Source organism: Pimephales promelas, chromosome 13 (genome assembly GCF_988280905.1).
Source record: "Pimephales promelas chromosome 13, fPimPro1.hap1.1, whole genome shotgun sequence".
Taxonomy (NCBI): domain Eukaryota; kingdom Metazoa; phylum Chordata; class Actinopteri; order Cypriniformes; family Leuciscidae; genus Pimephales; species Pimephales promelas.
In genome coordinates this window covers 28892222-28908496 of record NC_142781.1, presented here as the reverse complement: position 1 = coordinate 28908496, position 16275 = coordinate 28892222, and the positions used below count along the sequence as shown (strand labels likewise).

Below are 16275 nucleotides of genomic sequence, written 5' to 3'. Positions count from 1 at the left end.
GCCAGTTAAGTTTGTCTGCAGATTGAAGGCATTGCCAAGTGGTTTGGATTGGAAACTCTATCTTGTTCTGCCAGCACAATGAATTTTATTTGCAAGCCTCCTTGACAGAGGAGGGATTCTGGCCAAATTCTTCAAAGCTACTTTATCTTGCATAGTGTGGTTGACTGAATGAGGAATTGAGAAAGCTACATGTGAAAATGCCCCAATAGGGCTTTTAGCGACAATGCATTGAGGATATTAAGGGATGCTGTAATGCAGCTGAAGGTTCTGTAGACAGTGTGTGGGGAGTAGGGGTGGCACGGTTCACAAAACCCACGGTTCGGTTTGTATCACGGTTTTAGGGTCACGGTTTTCGGTTCTGTACGGTTCTTGTTATTTTTCTTTTAATCTTTAACACTCCAGAAATGTACTTCAGCATGTGATATATAGCTTAATTATCCACACTTTAGGATACAGTATTAAAAAAAAATATATTATATTCATGCAATCATGCACAAACTGAATTTCACTCTTTGACTTTAAGCACATTTTTGGACTATCTCAGAGGAAAGCTAGGTGAGATTTAGATACAGCAAGAGAGAAGAAATTGACGTGCTTTTTGTTTATTTGGCAAAAAAAAAAAAAAGGAGAATGTGTATCACTATCTCTACAAGAACTTGTGCATTTTTATCACATAAATCTTATTTACACAAAGAAATTAACTTTCATGTATCAACTGCTAACTTTTGTAGCTCTTACCAAAATTCTATATTTTAAAAGAAAAAGAGAGGAACTCTTAAAACACTGTCTTTTAAATGTCAATATACACGAAACCTCATTGCCTATAGATAATTTAGCTATAGCAATAGCAAAGGCCATAAACATAAAGTGAAATTTAAGTTCAACCTCAACACAAAAACAGTACTATCAACAATGCTTCTATTCCCAAAATGTGAGGGTACTTTTTTCCACTTAAAATTAAAGTGCAGGGTTTGGAAACGTATGACTGAAGCTCTTATCTATACATAAAGTGCCACTGTAGTTAAATTAAAATATCATAACATGAAATCCAAAATGTTCCCACACACCGGACTTATACCATAGACTTATACGACGCTGGCGCATCCTCCAACTCCCTCATCTCTCCCACTTTCCGCGTGCCGTGACCTGCAGCGCTCCATACTCCACTTTTACTGGCTTGTTTATTAACTTGAACCGGCGTTGCACAGAGCGATCGGTAATGACATCAAATACCGCGAAAGTGATGAATGCATACGGAGCCGACTCGCGCTAGACTGATGTTATTCACCGGTCGCAGATCTGTGCAGCGCCGGTCCAAGTCGAACAAGCTTATGTCGCGCGAAAAGAAAACACACGTCACATAAGGGCACGAGGTTACATTGCGCATGCGTCGAACCGTGAGACGCACACACGCTCCGAACCGAGACAAGCGAACCGAACGGTTCGGGTGTTTTTTCATGTACCGTGCCACCCCTAGTGGGGAGATAAGGAATAGTCAGTGACTCGGTTCAGTCACTTCCTGTTGAGAAGAACAGTCTCATTAGAGATGCAGTGGAGAACAAGCTCCATTAATTTTGACACTGCAGCTTCTTTTTGTACTCTTGACTGATCAGGGACAACGATGATATAGTGAGATATCATCAGTTTCTCTTAGGGCTATTGTCATTGCCCAAAGTTATGCTGATTCACTGATCACTGTATGGATATTCGTTATTTTATATGATATTAATTTGTGATTTTTCAAAGCTTAACATAAAAAAACCCTCTGATATGCATTGATGGAAGAAATCCAAGCCTTATTTAGGGATAAAAATATTATATAAAAAAAGGGGTTTGGGCTGTTTTGACTTGGGTCAGTTAGTAAACACCTAAAGGGACTTTAATATAGTAACCAACCAGAACACCATAGCAACTGCATGGCAACGGGCTAAAAACCATTTAGAGCACATAAGCAACCACATAGCAACACCCTGGCAACCACCTATAACACCCTGGCATTATTGCAGCAATATTTTGTCTTCCATTTTGTAGAGAGAATGTCAAACTCTAATTGCAACCTACCTGGTTATGGAAATATTTATTTTATTAATCATGCAGATTTTGAAAAGTAAACTAATACAAATCTAAAAACCTCGTATGAGTTACGATCTAATATTTCAAGTTTATTTCAAATTAATTTGCTTGTGTAAAAGAAAAATCGAAAGTTCCACCCAGAACACAATAGCAACCACATAGCAATCGGCTAAAAACCACCCAGAATGCCCGAAAAACACATATCAAATCTGAACTAAATTTTCTTCATAAAAATGTAAAACTCTATGAACCGTTGGTTTTCTGTTTTATTAAATACTCAGTATTTGAAAGGGAAACTGAAAATCACATTTACTAATCAAGTTGTACGAGTTACCTTACTCTGGATTTCATTTTAAGGCCAATTAATATGCTTGTGTAGAACAAAAGCAAAATCTAACATTCTACAAACTTAATCTTTAAGATTATTATATTTAACAGTGTAGCTAACAGTGTAACTGTTAAACAATCCTCAAATTGAACCCTCATGTCAGTCACTGAGCGAGTGCATTTCGTTTTGTTTGTTTCAGATGATGCTATGAAGACCACCAGAGATGACTGATGTGGAACCTGTTGTCTCGGACTTTGCAGCCACGGGCAGGACTGGCCGGCGGAATGCATTGCCAGATATTCTAGGTTCCACTGCTGGTTCAGGAGCCGCTGACCTACCTGATAAACTAGCCGAGCTTTCAGTAGGAGGTACTGTATGTTGTCCTACATTGTTTTTTTCCGTTCAACTGGGCTTATTATTGTAACAATGTTCAAAGTTCAGGGAAGAAGGTGGCGGGAAATGCCAAACAATGAACGTAAAGCCTGGAACACGCCAAGCCGACGCCGACATACTAGCGCTGATGAAAGACGACTAATCTGCACTTGAACACACCGAGAGAACTACTGCCGACTGTCAGCTGTGCCTGAGTGTAAATTAGACAACTGTCTATTTCTGCAGATATTCTGGAACGGAACCGTGCGGAATAAACCGAGGAAAATTAGTCGGCCGATGCATAAAAACTGCCCGACCATCGGTTTGGTGTGTTCCAGGCTTAAAGTTTAATCACAGCAAAACGAAAGTAAGCAGCAGCCCCACATGGACGACTGTCGCATATAAGCATAAAAACACAACATAAACGTCTTAGGCCTGGGCCTTTCTCGTCTTCCACTGTCATCACTCATTTTATCCTCGAGACCGGTGTCGTGTCGCTCAATCTGCTTCCATGGTTCTCGACCCCGTCCTTCACGCCACAGTTATATGTCCATTAGTCTCAATGTATATGCTGATAATCAGAAATATGTCTTTGCGAGAATGCTGGTTTCACAAACACATGTTTTTGGTATATACATTGAGATTAATGGACAGGGCTTGGCAATATATGGGGAAAATAATGAAAAGGATTTGATACAAATTAATAAAAAGTAAAGAAAACAACCCTCCTAGCACATGAAATATGACTACTCTTACTTATTGGTGCATTCACTGGATATCAACAGCTTTATCACTCTGCAAGTGGCTTTCAATTAGAAAATATGTCAAAAAGTGTGTGAGAGATTCCTTAAAATATTTAATAATTATTCTCTAGTCTAAATAACATAATAATTGAAGGAATTTTAAGTAGCCTATTACTTTTTAAATATTTTTAAATAAATATCTGTATTCAGCAAGGATGCATTCTATTGATCAACAGTAACATTAAAGACATTTATAATGTTCCAAAATATGTCTATTTTAAATAAATTTTATGTTGATCTTTCTATTCATCAAGAAATCCTGACTTGGTTTCCACAAAAATATTGTGGATGGAGATATATATCATGTACATATATATCATATTATCATGTGAGACTAAAGTAATCCTGCTGAAAATTCAACTTTTCTATAACTAAATTAAATTTTAAACTGTATTGAAATAAAATAAAACATTTATTTTATATTGTAATGACATTTCACAATATTTTCACAACAAAATATGCAAAGAAAATTGATAAAGAAACAAAAGTTGAATTTAACAATGATTTAATAAAAAGGAAATAAATGGTGTACATAAAATGATATAACCAGAATGAAATACTGCAGTGTAATTAAACAGCTTAAACAACTTATGCAATGGGATTAAAAATTAACAGGGCGGAAAACTAGTTCAGTGCACAAGTTAACTAGGCTAATTTAATTCAAACAGTGTATATATAAAACGGGCCATGATGTTGTCAGAGTCGAGCTTCGTCCCTGTGCGAGACTAAGCAGTGATCGACAAAAGCACCTCTCTTTAAAAGGTGCTTTTCAACAGAGAAAGGAGCACTCTCTCATCACAAATACACTTAAGTGCTTTTGCGTGATCGAGCTGTCATCACAGGGCCGGCTGTATGCCACCAGATGCTGTCAGAAAGTCATTATTTTGTTTCTGTGGTTGCTGGTGAAAACCTGTGATTTTTCAAAAAAAAAAAAAAAAAAAAAAAAAAAACTAAAAAAAGATAGATTGATATCAACGATTTAATGCCTTAGGTAATGACCTTGATTCAGCACACATTTCTGATCAAATGATTTCAAAATGCATCAGATGACTGAACCTGCTTCAATAATTGCCTGCAGTCAAACATTTTTGATCTGCTCTGTGTTACCCAGAAGCCTCAAGGACATAAACAAATGATGTTCCATGAGTTGTTTGTTATGACCGTGGAGATTTTCAGCAGGAGAGTGATGAATCATACATTATTTATCCTGTTTTAAATAATAAACAGAATAATGTTTCTAAGTCAGCGTCTTAGAGGGCTAGTTCACCCGAAAAACAAAAAAAATCCCGTCATTATTTACTGACCCTGATGCTGTTCCCAAACTGAATGACTTTCTTTCTTGTTACAAGGTCCTGTTGAATAATAAACTACCTCTACTGCCATCTAGTGGTGATGATTATAATTGTCTTTTAGCACAAAGAACATTAGATCTGTGACATTTTCAACCGAGTTGAAAGGGTGAAGTCTTCCTCTCATTTAAAATGAAATCGGATGGTGATTAATACTGTCAAGCTCCAAAAAGAAACAAAAATCTACAGAGAAGTATTATAAAATATTCAAACAGGGAGCCACAAGAGAGTGCAAGGGGTTCATAATAATAATTAACAATAAAAAAGTTACCGAAATTGTCATTATTACTGTCTCTTCTTTCTAAAGGCTGATCAGAAATCACAATTATTTTATTCCACAGCCAACATTTTATGTTTCTCTTCAGAGATACAGAGTCAATAAATGAAATTATTACTTGTCATTGTCTAAAGGGGTGACTTTAGCAAGGGGACTGGGACATCAAAATGTGTGAAAAGCCCTGGTTTATACAACTTATGCAGAATGTTCCCTGTTTGAGTCTTCCAAATGGAATGCTTTTGTGTGGAACAGACTGAAATTTCCCTTTTTCTTCCCAACCGAAGCTTTCAAATCTCATTGACGATTGTGTTGAATAAAAATAAAATAGTGCTATTAGATGTGCTATCATAGGTCTGGTGACTCTAATGCCAAATGCCATTGGTTCTGGCATGTCATGTGATCAGTTGAAATAGCCAGAAAAGAGATTTGAGAGCTAGAGGGAAGATTATCAGTGGAAAAAACTACTTAAAGTCACCATGAAATCAATTTTTTTTTTTTTTTTGACATTTTGATATTTTTTGACTTTTTTTTTTTTATGGAATATTGCAATGTTTATTATAAATGATTTATCCGTGCACATCTTTTTTTTTTTTTTTTTATTCATGTGTCCTCGTAATCTTTAATAAAACTTACTTCCCCTCCATCTTGCATGGACTGCTCATCTCTTCTCTGATGATGTATTTACTGCAAGAGGATGAAACAACCTGTCACTCACATGACATCATAGAAATACATAAACAAGACAAAAACAAAAATGATACTTAAGAAGACAAAAAACATGTATTCTGAGGATAAATTATTCAGGGAGACCAAAAACATTATAACATATCATTAAATATACATTTAAAAAGGTTAATAAATAAATATAACTGTATTGGCAAATATACTCTTTTTATAGCTTGATAGTATAAATCACCATCCACTTTTCTTTTGAATTCACTTTAATGTGGCACTGTTAATGTTGCTCCCTGTGTTTGAATTAGTTTGGATGAACATGTTTGCTTAAAAACAAATTCATATTCCTCATTTAATAAAGATTATTTTTGGCCTTTGCACAGATGATGGTGAACAGGGCGGAGAGAGTTCATCCTCGACCGACCCACCTAAAGAAGCCACAGGGGAGACAAAGACAGAGGGCTCATAACTCGACACCAACATGAGAGACTCGTGGCACGTGACCTGCCTCTACTCTTGTCCCAGTGACCAAACAACTGTTACACTCTGTGCTATGCAACATCAAGACCACCTGTGATTGGCATTCAGGCATGCATGGGTCAGCAGGAAACAGCTCATTCCCATAGAGGAACTCATCTGAAGTCATGTTTATCAAATGGATACGATTGGTCATTTTCACCTCAATGACTTTGACTTCTTTTTCCCAAAGACTGTCACGATTTTCTTAATGATCGGCCGTTTCGTGTGTCTTATGAAAACAGACGTGACCTGCTTTCCCATTTGAAAGGAACATTTTGTTTAGTTATAAGACTTTCCATCATAGCATTTTCTCTGAATGTTGACATGTAGTGGCAATGTCTCTTTTTGCACAAAAAAAGGTAAATACATTCCATTTGGTGATGTAAGTAAACTTTTTTTTATCTTACAATATTTGTCCTTGTACAACATCACATCTGTGTTTTGTATTGTAAAGATATGCATTGTTAACATTCTAGCCAGAGGATAAGAAACAGTGCTGAATAACATGAAATATGATATTTTCTTCTTGTAAATAGAGAATTGTACATTATATTTGCTAGTTTTGTTTAAAAGCCTTCCTTTGTGTGCTGTCAGTGTTGCCCTGCGTGAGCTGGATTTGGATTGTTAGCTGTCTGATGTATCGCTGCAAACATTTGTAGTCATCTTAAGTGCTTGTCTCAGATATTTCTTTACTGTTGTCAATGGCAATGATTGTGGAGACGTGTTGTTCTTCCTCTCTCGTCTTTTCGTCATGCTTCTGCCAGAGAATTGCATTTTTATTTTATTTTTTACCTGCCCATAAATCTTGTGTTATTTTGTCTGATGTAAGCTACATATAAAATGGCATTCTGCTATGTTTAAAAATTACAATAAATCCCGTGCTTAGTTTTAGTAGTGTATACATTTTTTGGACCGTGGAACAGAGGTGGTAATTTATCTAACCAGCAGAGGACACCAAAGGTATCTTTTATAATGTGTGGGCACATAATTTTTTATTTTTTTATTTTTGGGGGGCAAAAAACAATATTTCAAAACAAAAGAGGTTTATAAACAAAAATATAGAGTATATGTGTGCAATATTACTTGTTTTCTTGCTGTTAATGGAGTTAAACAAAGCATTTTATTTTATTTTCTACAAACTAGCATTGTAGATTTGTTTACAATTAAATCTGTAATTACAATTTAGTGCATAAATATAATTATTGCATATAATCTACATTTATTCACTAACTCAACAGTCAATCAAATGTTTCACTTTCGACTAACAGCCAATAGGAATACTGACTCCTCCCACTCATGTTTAATCATTTTCAGGCAGTTGAACAAAAACTATTTAAGATCCTTTGCAAAGAGAAAATGCAGCTACATATTCTACAGAGCATTAATATAAAGTTTAGTGTTTGCTTATTGATCAGAAAAGCTTAGTTTTGAAAATGGTAGAGGCTTTCTGTGGCACATGGAAACTGGTCAACAGTGAGAACTTTGATGAGTATATGAAAGCTATAGGTAAGTTTTATGATCATAATAACTATTATTAATATAGTTTGTTATTTCTGATCTTTTCCTTTTGTATTTATTATAGTGGTAATAGTATAATAAGGTCTCATCCCGATTTATTAACCTTTGTTAATGTTAGTTAATAAAAATGTTCATGTTAGTTCAGTGCATTAATGTCAGCAGATACAACTTTTGATCTTAAAAATGTAGTGGTAAATGCTGAGATTAACATAAATCATGTAGAAGTTCATGTTGACTGTGTAGTTTACTAATGTTAACACATGTTACCATTATGGTTTTAATTTCAGACACATCCTATTAAAAACCATGGGTTTAGTGAGCATATTTCAATGAATGTGATTCTTTTCTAAGGTGTTGGGTTTGCAGTAAGACAAGTTGGAAATGTGACTAAACCAACCATCATCATCTCGAAAGAGGGGGATAAAGTGGTCCAAAAAACACAGAGTACTTTTAAGAACACTGAGATCTCATTCACACTGGGTGAGGAGTTCGATGAGACCACCGCAGACGACCGAAACTGTAAAGTAGGTTTCTGCTTCATAACATGGTTTAATGGGAACTCTTACAACTGGGCACAATGCATTCCTATTTCAGAGCTTCTTTCTGAGATGAATAAGCAGTAATGTGTTATTTTTACCAGTCCACGGTGGTAATGGATGGAGACCGGCTGGTTCATGTGCAGAAGTGGAATAGCAAAGAGACCACCTTTGTCCGGGAGATCAAGGATGGGAAGATGGTGACGGTAAGGCTCTTTACGGCAGTATTCAGTGGCCTATTTTTATATAAAAGTGCTTTACTGTCATTCCAACCATGTGACAAATAGTGTACAGAAAAACTAAATTAAGTTTCTCCAAGCTCAAATTCAAAGTTAGACCAAGCATAAGACAACAAACAGGTGGATGTAACATGCACTATTGATAAACAAAATAACAAATCAACTAATAAGACAGTCAAAACTATACAGATTGGCTAATATACAAAACATGACATTTTACGTTTATAACTTGCACTTTATTGTTTGCTGATTTCAATTTTGTTTCAGAAACTCACCATAGGGGACGTTGTAGCTGTGCGCACCTATGAAAAAGCATAAATTTTGGGAATATCAGGATTTTTTCTTCTTCACTGGGCAGCAACGGATATGACGTGCTTTGATGCTTTACTGAAAGCACAACTTGCACTTGGTTCCTTCAAATCTTATCTGTGAAAGAATGGACTACCAATATTTTGTATCATTTAAAAAAATACCTTTCAGTCAGTGTGAATCATTTAATAAATAACCAGTCAAAATGATGACTTGTGTGTTCATTCATGAGTTGAATGTACGTAGGCCTATATTAAGATGGTTGACGAAAAGTGAATTCAGCACTAATCAGGTTCTGGTTGTTTTGTAATTTTACAATGTACAGTTTCTATTGAACAAAACAATTTGCTGTTTTTATAAGCTACATTTTACGTTTATCCAATATAGACCAACGCTGCATTGTGTTCTGTTTTCCGGTTTGAATTCCAAAACATGAAGGTGATCTTACGGATTTATGAATTAACCGCTCGTTTTAAAATCCCTACATTAAGCAAATACACTTCACCAGTACTGAAGTAAGGCATAAACGGAAGTTCAAAACCAAAATTCTGAAGATGGCTGCAATAAAGACTGGTAAGGTGATGTCCAATCAGTGATGACCAATCAGTGCGCGTGACTGCAGAAGGTTGCGCAAAACAAATCGTCACGTGAGAGACGCTTTTCCTGTTTTGGTTTACCCATACTTTATTGCACAGTCTATGGTTTACACAAGGACAGGTCAGGAGGGTGTAATAATATAAACTGAGACGCGCAGGAATGACTTTACTCGTTCTATTATGCGTGTTTAGTCATGTTTTTTACCTGCAGGTTTCTGCTGCGCCGGTTAATAATGTCTTCAAACACCTGCAGAGCGCATGTAAGTGTTTCAGAGCCTGATCAGCTGTCAAAGGTGTTTGTCTCCGCCTGAAGTTGTCTTTATGCATTAGTTTGATCTATCGCTCACACACGTTACATATGTTTTGGCATTGTCTTTTATTGGCTGTTTTACAGTCAGACTTGCCTCGTCGGAGGTTGTGTTGTTGTCCATGTTTGCATTTAGTTTACAGTATGTTCTGTTTGGGACTTTGATACTCTCTTTAACATCAAGGGTCGTGTATTGATAAATTGTAACATTTAAATATATAAGCATGCATCAACTGATATTAGTGAAAATAAATGAAATATCTTATAATAATCAAGTTAGTGTCATTTATATATTGTAAAATCAAACACACTCTTGACATTACCCTTTTAATCAGGTTAGTTCACTCAAAGTAAATAAATTATGATAGTCAAGGAAATGCATCTGAAAGAAACATATTATTTAAATGACATTAAAAAGCTGTGCTGAAATTAGATTTTCTGTGGTTAAGTGAAAAAATGAAAAGGTTGATATTTAATGTGGATATTGAATTAGTCTGATGATGCGTAATGATTTTTCGCTGCTTTCATGTTTGAAATGTAATTCAAATGTTATTAAAACACACACATGCACACAGACAAAGAATTTTCAGTTGCAAAGATTAATAAAATGGTGTATTCCTTATGATTTGACTATGAAGTTGACTATGTACATTTTTATTTCATTTAAATTAATGTTATTATTTTCAATATTTTGTGGATTTGTTGGGGTCCAGTAAGTTGTCCCTAAACAAAAATGATGTATTATTGTGCTGGACAACCGTAATATTTCTTAACAAAATAAAATGAATGAGGAAGAGTTCAATAGTATCTTTCTACTGGGCCAAAACAAACTAACAAACAAGATTAATTTTGAAATATTTAAATGAGGAAGTCGATATAAGAATGAATTAAGAATTGATTTGCTGTGAAATAGCTCCTGAATGGGACAAAATATTTGACTGTTATATATATATATATATATATATATATATATATATATATATATATATATATATATATATATATATATTATATATATTATATTTGAATATTTGGGGATTGTTTTGCATATTTGTCAAATGGCTTTTAACTCGCTCATTTTAAATTCCAGCTAAATTCTGGCATATCTCAGACCTGCACTTGGATCCAACCTACCATGTCACAGAAGACCACACCAAAGTTTGTTTTTCCTCCAAGGGAGTTCCTGCATTGGATCCAGGAGTGTTTGGAGATTTCCTGTGTGATTCCCCATACCAGCTCATTCTCTCAGCCTTCAGTTACATGAAACAAGTAGACCTCCAGCCTGACTTCATTATATGGACAGGGTATAAATCAAATGCTCTTTTTGTCTCGCAGCTGTTCTGTGTAATCAGTTGGAGATTATTGAATTTTGGGTGCTAATGATCACATCATGGTCTTCAAGATTTCTTATTAACTTTTATTTAAATGTTGTGCCCCTCACTGCAGAGACAGCCCTCCACACGTCCCAAAAGAAGAGCTTTCCACTGATATAGTGATCAATGTTATTGCCAATATGACTCACACCATACGTCAGTTCTTCCCAGAGCTACCAGTTTACCCGGCCCTGGGAAACCACGACTACTGGCCACAGGTATTTCAAATCCAAGGGCAACTAGAGCTCTTGGAGTTATAGCCAAGTCAGATAAAGGGCAGACATTTGTATGTTGTTTGAATGGAATATTTTTACACTGCTTGCTGAAAAGCATACACTGAAAATGTATTTAGATATAAATGTATACTTTTTTAAATTATTATTATGTTTTTAAGTTGTCTATTTAAGAAAAAAAAAAAAATATATATATATATATATATATATATATATATATATATATAAATGCATTTAAACAATTATGCGACAATAAAACTATTCAACAATTTCCATATTTCTTCATTAGGGGTATTGAGTGGCATCCAGTTAAGCATTTTTAATTACATTTTACTAAAAACACCTTATCTTTGGACAATTTGATGAAAACATAAATCAAGAAAAATATGTCACATTTGTTACTGATGTTAACTCTGCTTCCTTTATGAAAATAGAAATGGTCAATGCATTGCATTGTGGGATCAGTATTTGAAACAACGTACTCTGTCGTGTATGGATAAATTTGGCACAGTATGATTGCTGCATATTGCTGAAATATTAAGACTATACTCTTAGGAAAAAAGGTTTAATTGTGTTCTAAATAGAAGGCTATGGTTCTTGGCTCAATTTTTTTCAAAAAGGAGAAATGTCTTAAATTTAAATTTTAAATTTTTAACTAATGATTAAATAATGTCTGATGTATCACTGCAAACATTTGTAGTCATCTTAAGTGCTTGTCTCAGATATTTCTTTACTGTTGTCAATGATTGTGGAGACGTGTTGTTCTTCCTCTCTCGTCTTTAAATAATGATGCAATTCACAAAATTTAATTGATTCATTTATAACTAACTAATTAATTAATATTAATTAATTAAAACTAAAGTCATTTATTGAAACTAAACCCATAAAATGAACCCTTAAAGGGTTCTATATAAGAGTCACCTGGTTCTATATTTATACTGTATACTGTACTGAGCGAGAGAGAGAGAGAGAGAGAGAGAGATGTTTTACTCAAAAAGTGAAGTGTAGTATGCTATTTTGAATATTAAAATATTTTATGCTTTTTTGTGTGTGTGTGTGTGTGTGTGTCTAATCTTGCTTTAAATCATTCTAGGATCAGTTGCCCACATCTCAAAATGCAATTTACGATGCTGTAGCCAAACTCTGGTCTCCGTGGTTGAACCCAGCAGCTGTAGCAACTTTGCAAAAAGGTAACTGCAGATAAAGAAGTCATGAATGAGAACATTTAAATTACTATATTATTTGGGGATTTTGGATGCTGATTGGTCGATGCAAAGTGACAGTGACTCTAGCCACTTTTAATCTAGCCACTGTTTTTGTCACTAATATATATTGGGATGCACAATATATTGGCCACCATATCGGTATCACCCATGCATGATGATTTATCGTTATCTGACCGGTAATTAAATTTAGCCGATATATTAAAGCTGATAAATAATGGAATATTTCTTTGAGCTGAGACACTTCAGATGCACACTGTTCACCATCATGGTTTTGAATTGCTTGAAATATGATTGAAATCACTTCAAAAAAGGAAAAAAAAGTTCAATGCAACATGTGCAGCACAAGTCTGTCAAATAAGCTGCATAAAATTATAATGAGAACATTAGAATTGTGTGTTTGGGTCATGGCTTTTAATGGTGAGACTTTTGTTTTTGTAATCGGGCTCGCAGAAATGATCTAAAAATTTGGATTTACATTTATCGGCCGATATATCGGTTATCGGCTTTCAAAGAATTATCGTATCGGCCAAGATTTTCATATTGGTACATCCTTAAATATATATATATATGTGTGTGTATGTGTGTGTGTGTGTGTGTGTGTGTGTGCTATATATACTGTATATTATACACACACACATTTCACTATGTTACTGTTATGCACGGTGCCAACAGTGGCCTTTAGCTCTGTGACAATATAGTGAGCTAATACCTTTCATATGTTACGTGTTTGCATGAAGGTGGCTTTTACTCTCTTGTGATCAAACCTGGCCTACGTCTGGTGAGTCTCAACACAAACCTGTACTACAGTCCTAATGAAGTGACTGTAAATATGTCTGATCCTGCTGGGCAGTTCCAGTGGCTGCAGGAAACGCTTGAGCTCTCAAGACAAAACATGGAGAAGGTGAGAATATTCTGTCTGCTTTACCAAGACAGTTTAATTTTAGAAAGAGCCCGCTGCACTGATCATAAGAGGCCATTTTGTTATAAGGCTGTAAATTAAGATTTGCAAAGTGGTATGTCCATGTAAGTGACATCAGCAGTGTGTGAGTGACTGCTGAGTTGAATTTCACTGTCATCTGTTCCTCTGAGGTCTATGTAATTGCTCACGTCCCCATCGGTTACCTACCCTTTGCTATAAATACAACAGCCATCCGAGAAAGCTACAATGAACAACTGGTCAAAATATTTCGCAACTACAGTGACGTCGTCGAGGGTCAATTCTACGGTCACACTCATCGAGACAGCATAATGGTTCTGCTGGATCACAAAGGTAACATAACAATACCTAAATGTTTTTAATAAGAGATTTAAAAATTGTTGTTTAGTTCTGAACTGTTGACTTAGTTAAAATAAAATACATGTGTGTGTGCACATATAAAGTATATACCATTCTGATTTATGTAACATCAATTCATCTGTTCAAGGGAAACCTGTGAACTCTATATTTGTCACACCTGCTGTTACACCTATCAAAAGTCTATCGGAGCCATATTCGAACAATCCTGGCCTCCGTGCGTATCTGTACCACCCTGAGAATTATGGTTTACTGGTAAGTGTCCACCTACTAGCAAGATCAAGCACTGATTTATTTAGCATGCCTTTAGAATTATTAAAACAAACTTATAATTATTAGTATGGAAGCTTGCTTCCATCATGGAATAAAACAGTTAAAATGCTTTGTATCTCACAAAACTTTTTTTTTTATTTTTTTATTTTGCAATGTAGAGTTTCAAGGCCCGTTCACACAAAGAACGATAACTACAAAATGAGTTTATACGTCACATTTCAGATTTTTTTTTTTAGATGTCGCAATTTATACGTTTATAACTAGCAATTCTGACTTTTTTCTCAGAATTATGAAACATAAACTCGCAATTGCAAGAAAAAAAAGGTCAGATTTGTGAGATAAAAAGACGCTATTACCTTTTTTTTTGTATTCTGATGCAAGAAATGCTTCCGTATATTAGGCAGGACACTGTGTTAAAATGTCTTTTAATTATGATATTCTGAGTGGTTTAGAGCTGAATAGTTGGCTTAATTCTAAAACATGTGAAAATATTTTTTTGTGTGAGGTCATTCCTGCACCACTAATATGTCTCTTCCTTGAGCAAGTCCTGTTTCTGAATGATTAATGGTCGTGTCAGTTCTAATTACATGCTGTGTTTTAATCAAGGTGTCGGCTCAAAGCATGGCTCTTCTATTGTATCTCTTGTAGTAATCACTCTCTTTTTTTTTCTTCCACAGGATATTTGGCAGTTCTATTTAAATCTCACTGAAGCAAACCTGGAAAAAAGGTCAGAGTGGAAGCTGGAATACATTATGACTGAGGCTTTTGATATCGAAGACATTCAGCCCCACAACTTACATGAACTTGCTCTTAGATTCGAGCAGCCACAGAGCAAAGCCTTTGAGAAGTATTTTAACCATTTTATGGTGAGCTATAACTTAAACATCACATGTGAGGGTATTTGCAAAATGGTTCAGGTGTGTGCTGTGCACTTTTTGGATCGAGAGACCTACTTGCAGTGTATGGCGAGGGCCGGGAGGCCAAAATATTGAGCTTACTGAAGTGCATACTCTAAAAAAAGGGGTTTTAATCTTTTTTTTTTAAATTACTAATATAAATCAGGGAACTTTTTTTATTTAAATAATAATAATAAAAGAGGGAACCTCAGGAAAACATGTCTCACTTAACCCCAAAACCAAAAAAAGACTCTTTTTACTCTTTTTGATTTACATTACATTTGTTTTTTTTGTTTTTTTGTTATATTCATGACCATTTAACCACATTTCCCCCTAGACATTCTCAATATTATAATTTGTCCATGGGTTTATTTTTATTGGTTAATTATTATTATTATTATTATTATTATTATTGGCCACTATTCGTAATTGTGTCTTTGCTGTAATATAGTAAAAAAAAAAATATAGAAAATAATATGACAAAAGACAAAACACTATGGTAATTAAATGCTTAATTTTAAGCAAAAAACAATGTAGTTATTCTTATTCATTTTGGGGTGAAACATTATATGGTTTTTAAGATTTACTTGTGAAAACTGATTTAAGGCACTTTAAAAATATATTTCTTTAAAAATTATTGAGAAATGAATTTCTGCTAGAAATTAAAGGGGAAAAAAAAATCTTTTTATTTGATTGGACCACTCTTCTATGTGACTGAATGTAGCCACAGTCTTCCTTGCACAAAAATAATAAATAAAATATGATACTTTATGCAATCTTTTTATTGTTTTAGTGCTTTGTGTCTTTCTAATCCTGGAGTCATCAACAACAAATTTAATTTTGGTTTCATTATTTTGAAAGTTTGTTCCCTTTTGCACCAGTTGTATCTTGTCAATCTTTACTACATCACCCTAGTTGTAAATGTGGTCACATTATTAAACTGAAAACCATCCGTAAAATCCAGCACTCAGAGGCCCCATACACTCTCGGACCCCTCGCAGGGATACTGTCTGCTCACTGCCTCCACTGAGGGTCTTATGAAAAGTTCTCTAGTTCATTTGTCTGGACCCCCTCCTCGT

The 16275-nt window shown here is 34.9% G+C and overlaps 3 protein-coding genes across 7 annotated transcripts in view; all 3 read left to right on the top strand.

The window, feature by feature from the left end:
* The window catches only part of pkib (protein kinase (cAMP-dependent, catalytic) inhibitor beta), a 35197-nt gene extending 27910 nt beyond the window's left edge, over positions 1 to 7287 (top strand). For all 5 annotated transcript variants that reach the window (XM_089118844.1, XM_089118842.1, XM_039693079.2 and 2 more), the window contains exons 2-3: positions 2601 to 2769; positions 6261 to 7287. In XM_089118844.1, the coding sequence (XP_088974970.1) occupies positions 2625 to 2769; positions 6261 to 6346 (231 nt within the window). In that variant the 5' untranslated portion in view covers positions 2601 to 2624 and the 3' untranslated portion in view covers positions 6347 to 7287. The remainder of the gene's footprint in view (positions 1 to 2600; positions 2770 to 6260) is intronic.
* A 458-nt stretch (positions 7288 to 7745) lies between these two features.
* fabp7b (fatty acid binding protein 7, brain, b) lies at positions 7746 to 9207 on the top strand. The gene is made up of 4 exons (XM_039693078.2): positions 7746 to 7902; positions 8266 to 8438; positions 8555 to 8656; positions 8957 to 9207. Exons 1-4 carry the CDS (start codon positions 7830 to 7832, stop codon positions 9005 to 9007), a joined length of 399 nt encoding a protein of 132 aa, XP_039549012.1. The 5' UTR covers positions 7746 to 7829; the 3' UTR covers positions 9008 to 9207.
* A 445-nt stretch (positions 9208 to 9652) lies between these two features.
* smpdl3a (sphingomyelin phosphodiesterase acid like 3A) lies at positions 9653 to 15967 on the top strand. Its single transcript, XM_039693076.2, has 8 exons — positions 9653 to 9854; positions 10992 to 11205; positions 11348 to 11492; positions 12601 to 12697; positions 13471 to 13634; positions 13823 to 14003; positions 14158 to 14282; positions 14978 to 15967. Exons 1-8 carry the CDS (start codon positions 9755 to 9757, stop codon positions 15290 to 15292), a joined length of 1341 nt encoding a protein of 446 aa, XP_039549010.2. The 5' UTR covers positions 9653 to 9754; the 3' UTR covers positions 15293 to 15967.
* Positions 15968 to 16275: the final 308 nt, after the last annotated feature.

Coding starts and splice junctions, on each gene's coding strand:
- fabp7b (XM_039693078.2), top strand. CDS start 7,830: ATGGTAGAGGCTTTCTGTGGCACATGGAAACTGGTCAACAGTGAGAAC. Junction 8,439..8,554: donor CAGACGACCGAAACTGTAAA/GTAGGTTTCTGC, acceptor TATTTTTACCAG/TCCACGGTGGTAATGGATGG. Junction 8,657..8,956: donor AGGATGGGAAGATGGTGACG/GTAAGGCTCTTT, acceptor ATTTTGTTTCAG/AAACTCACCATAGGGGACGT.
- smpdl3a (XM_039693076.2), top strand. CDS start 9,755: ATGACTTTACTCGTTCTATTATGCGTGTTTAGTCATGTTTTTTACCTG. Junction 11,206..11,347: donor GACTTCATTATATGGACAGG/GTATAAATCAAA, acceptor CCCTCACTGCAG/AGACAGCCCTCCACACGTCC. Junction 13,635..13,822: donor CAAGACAAAACATGGAGAAG/GTGAGAATATTC, acceptor TGTTCCTCTGAG/GTCTATGTAATTGCTCACGT.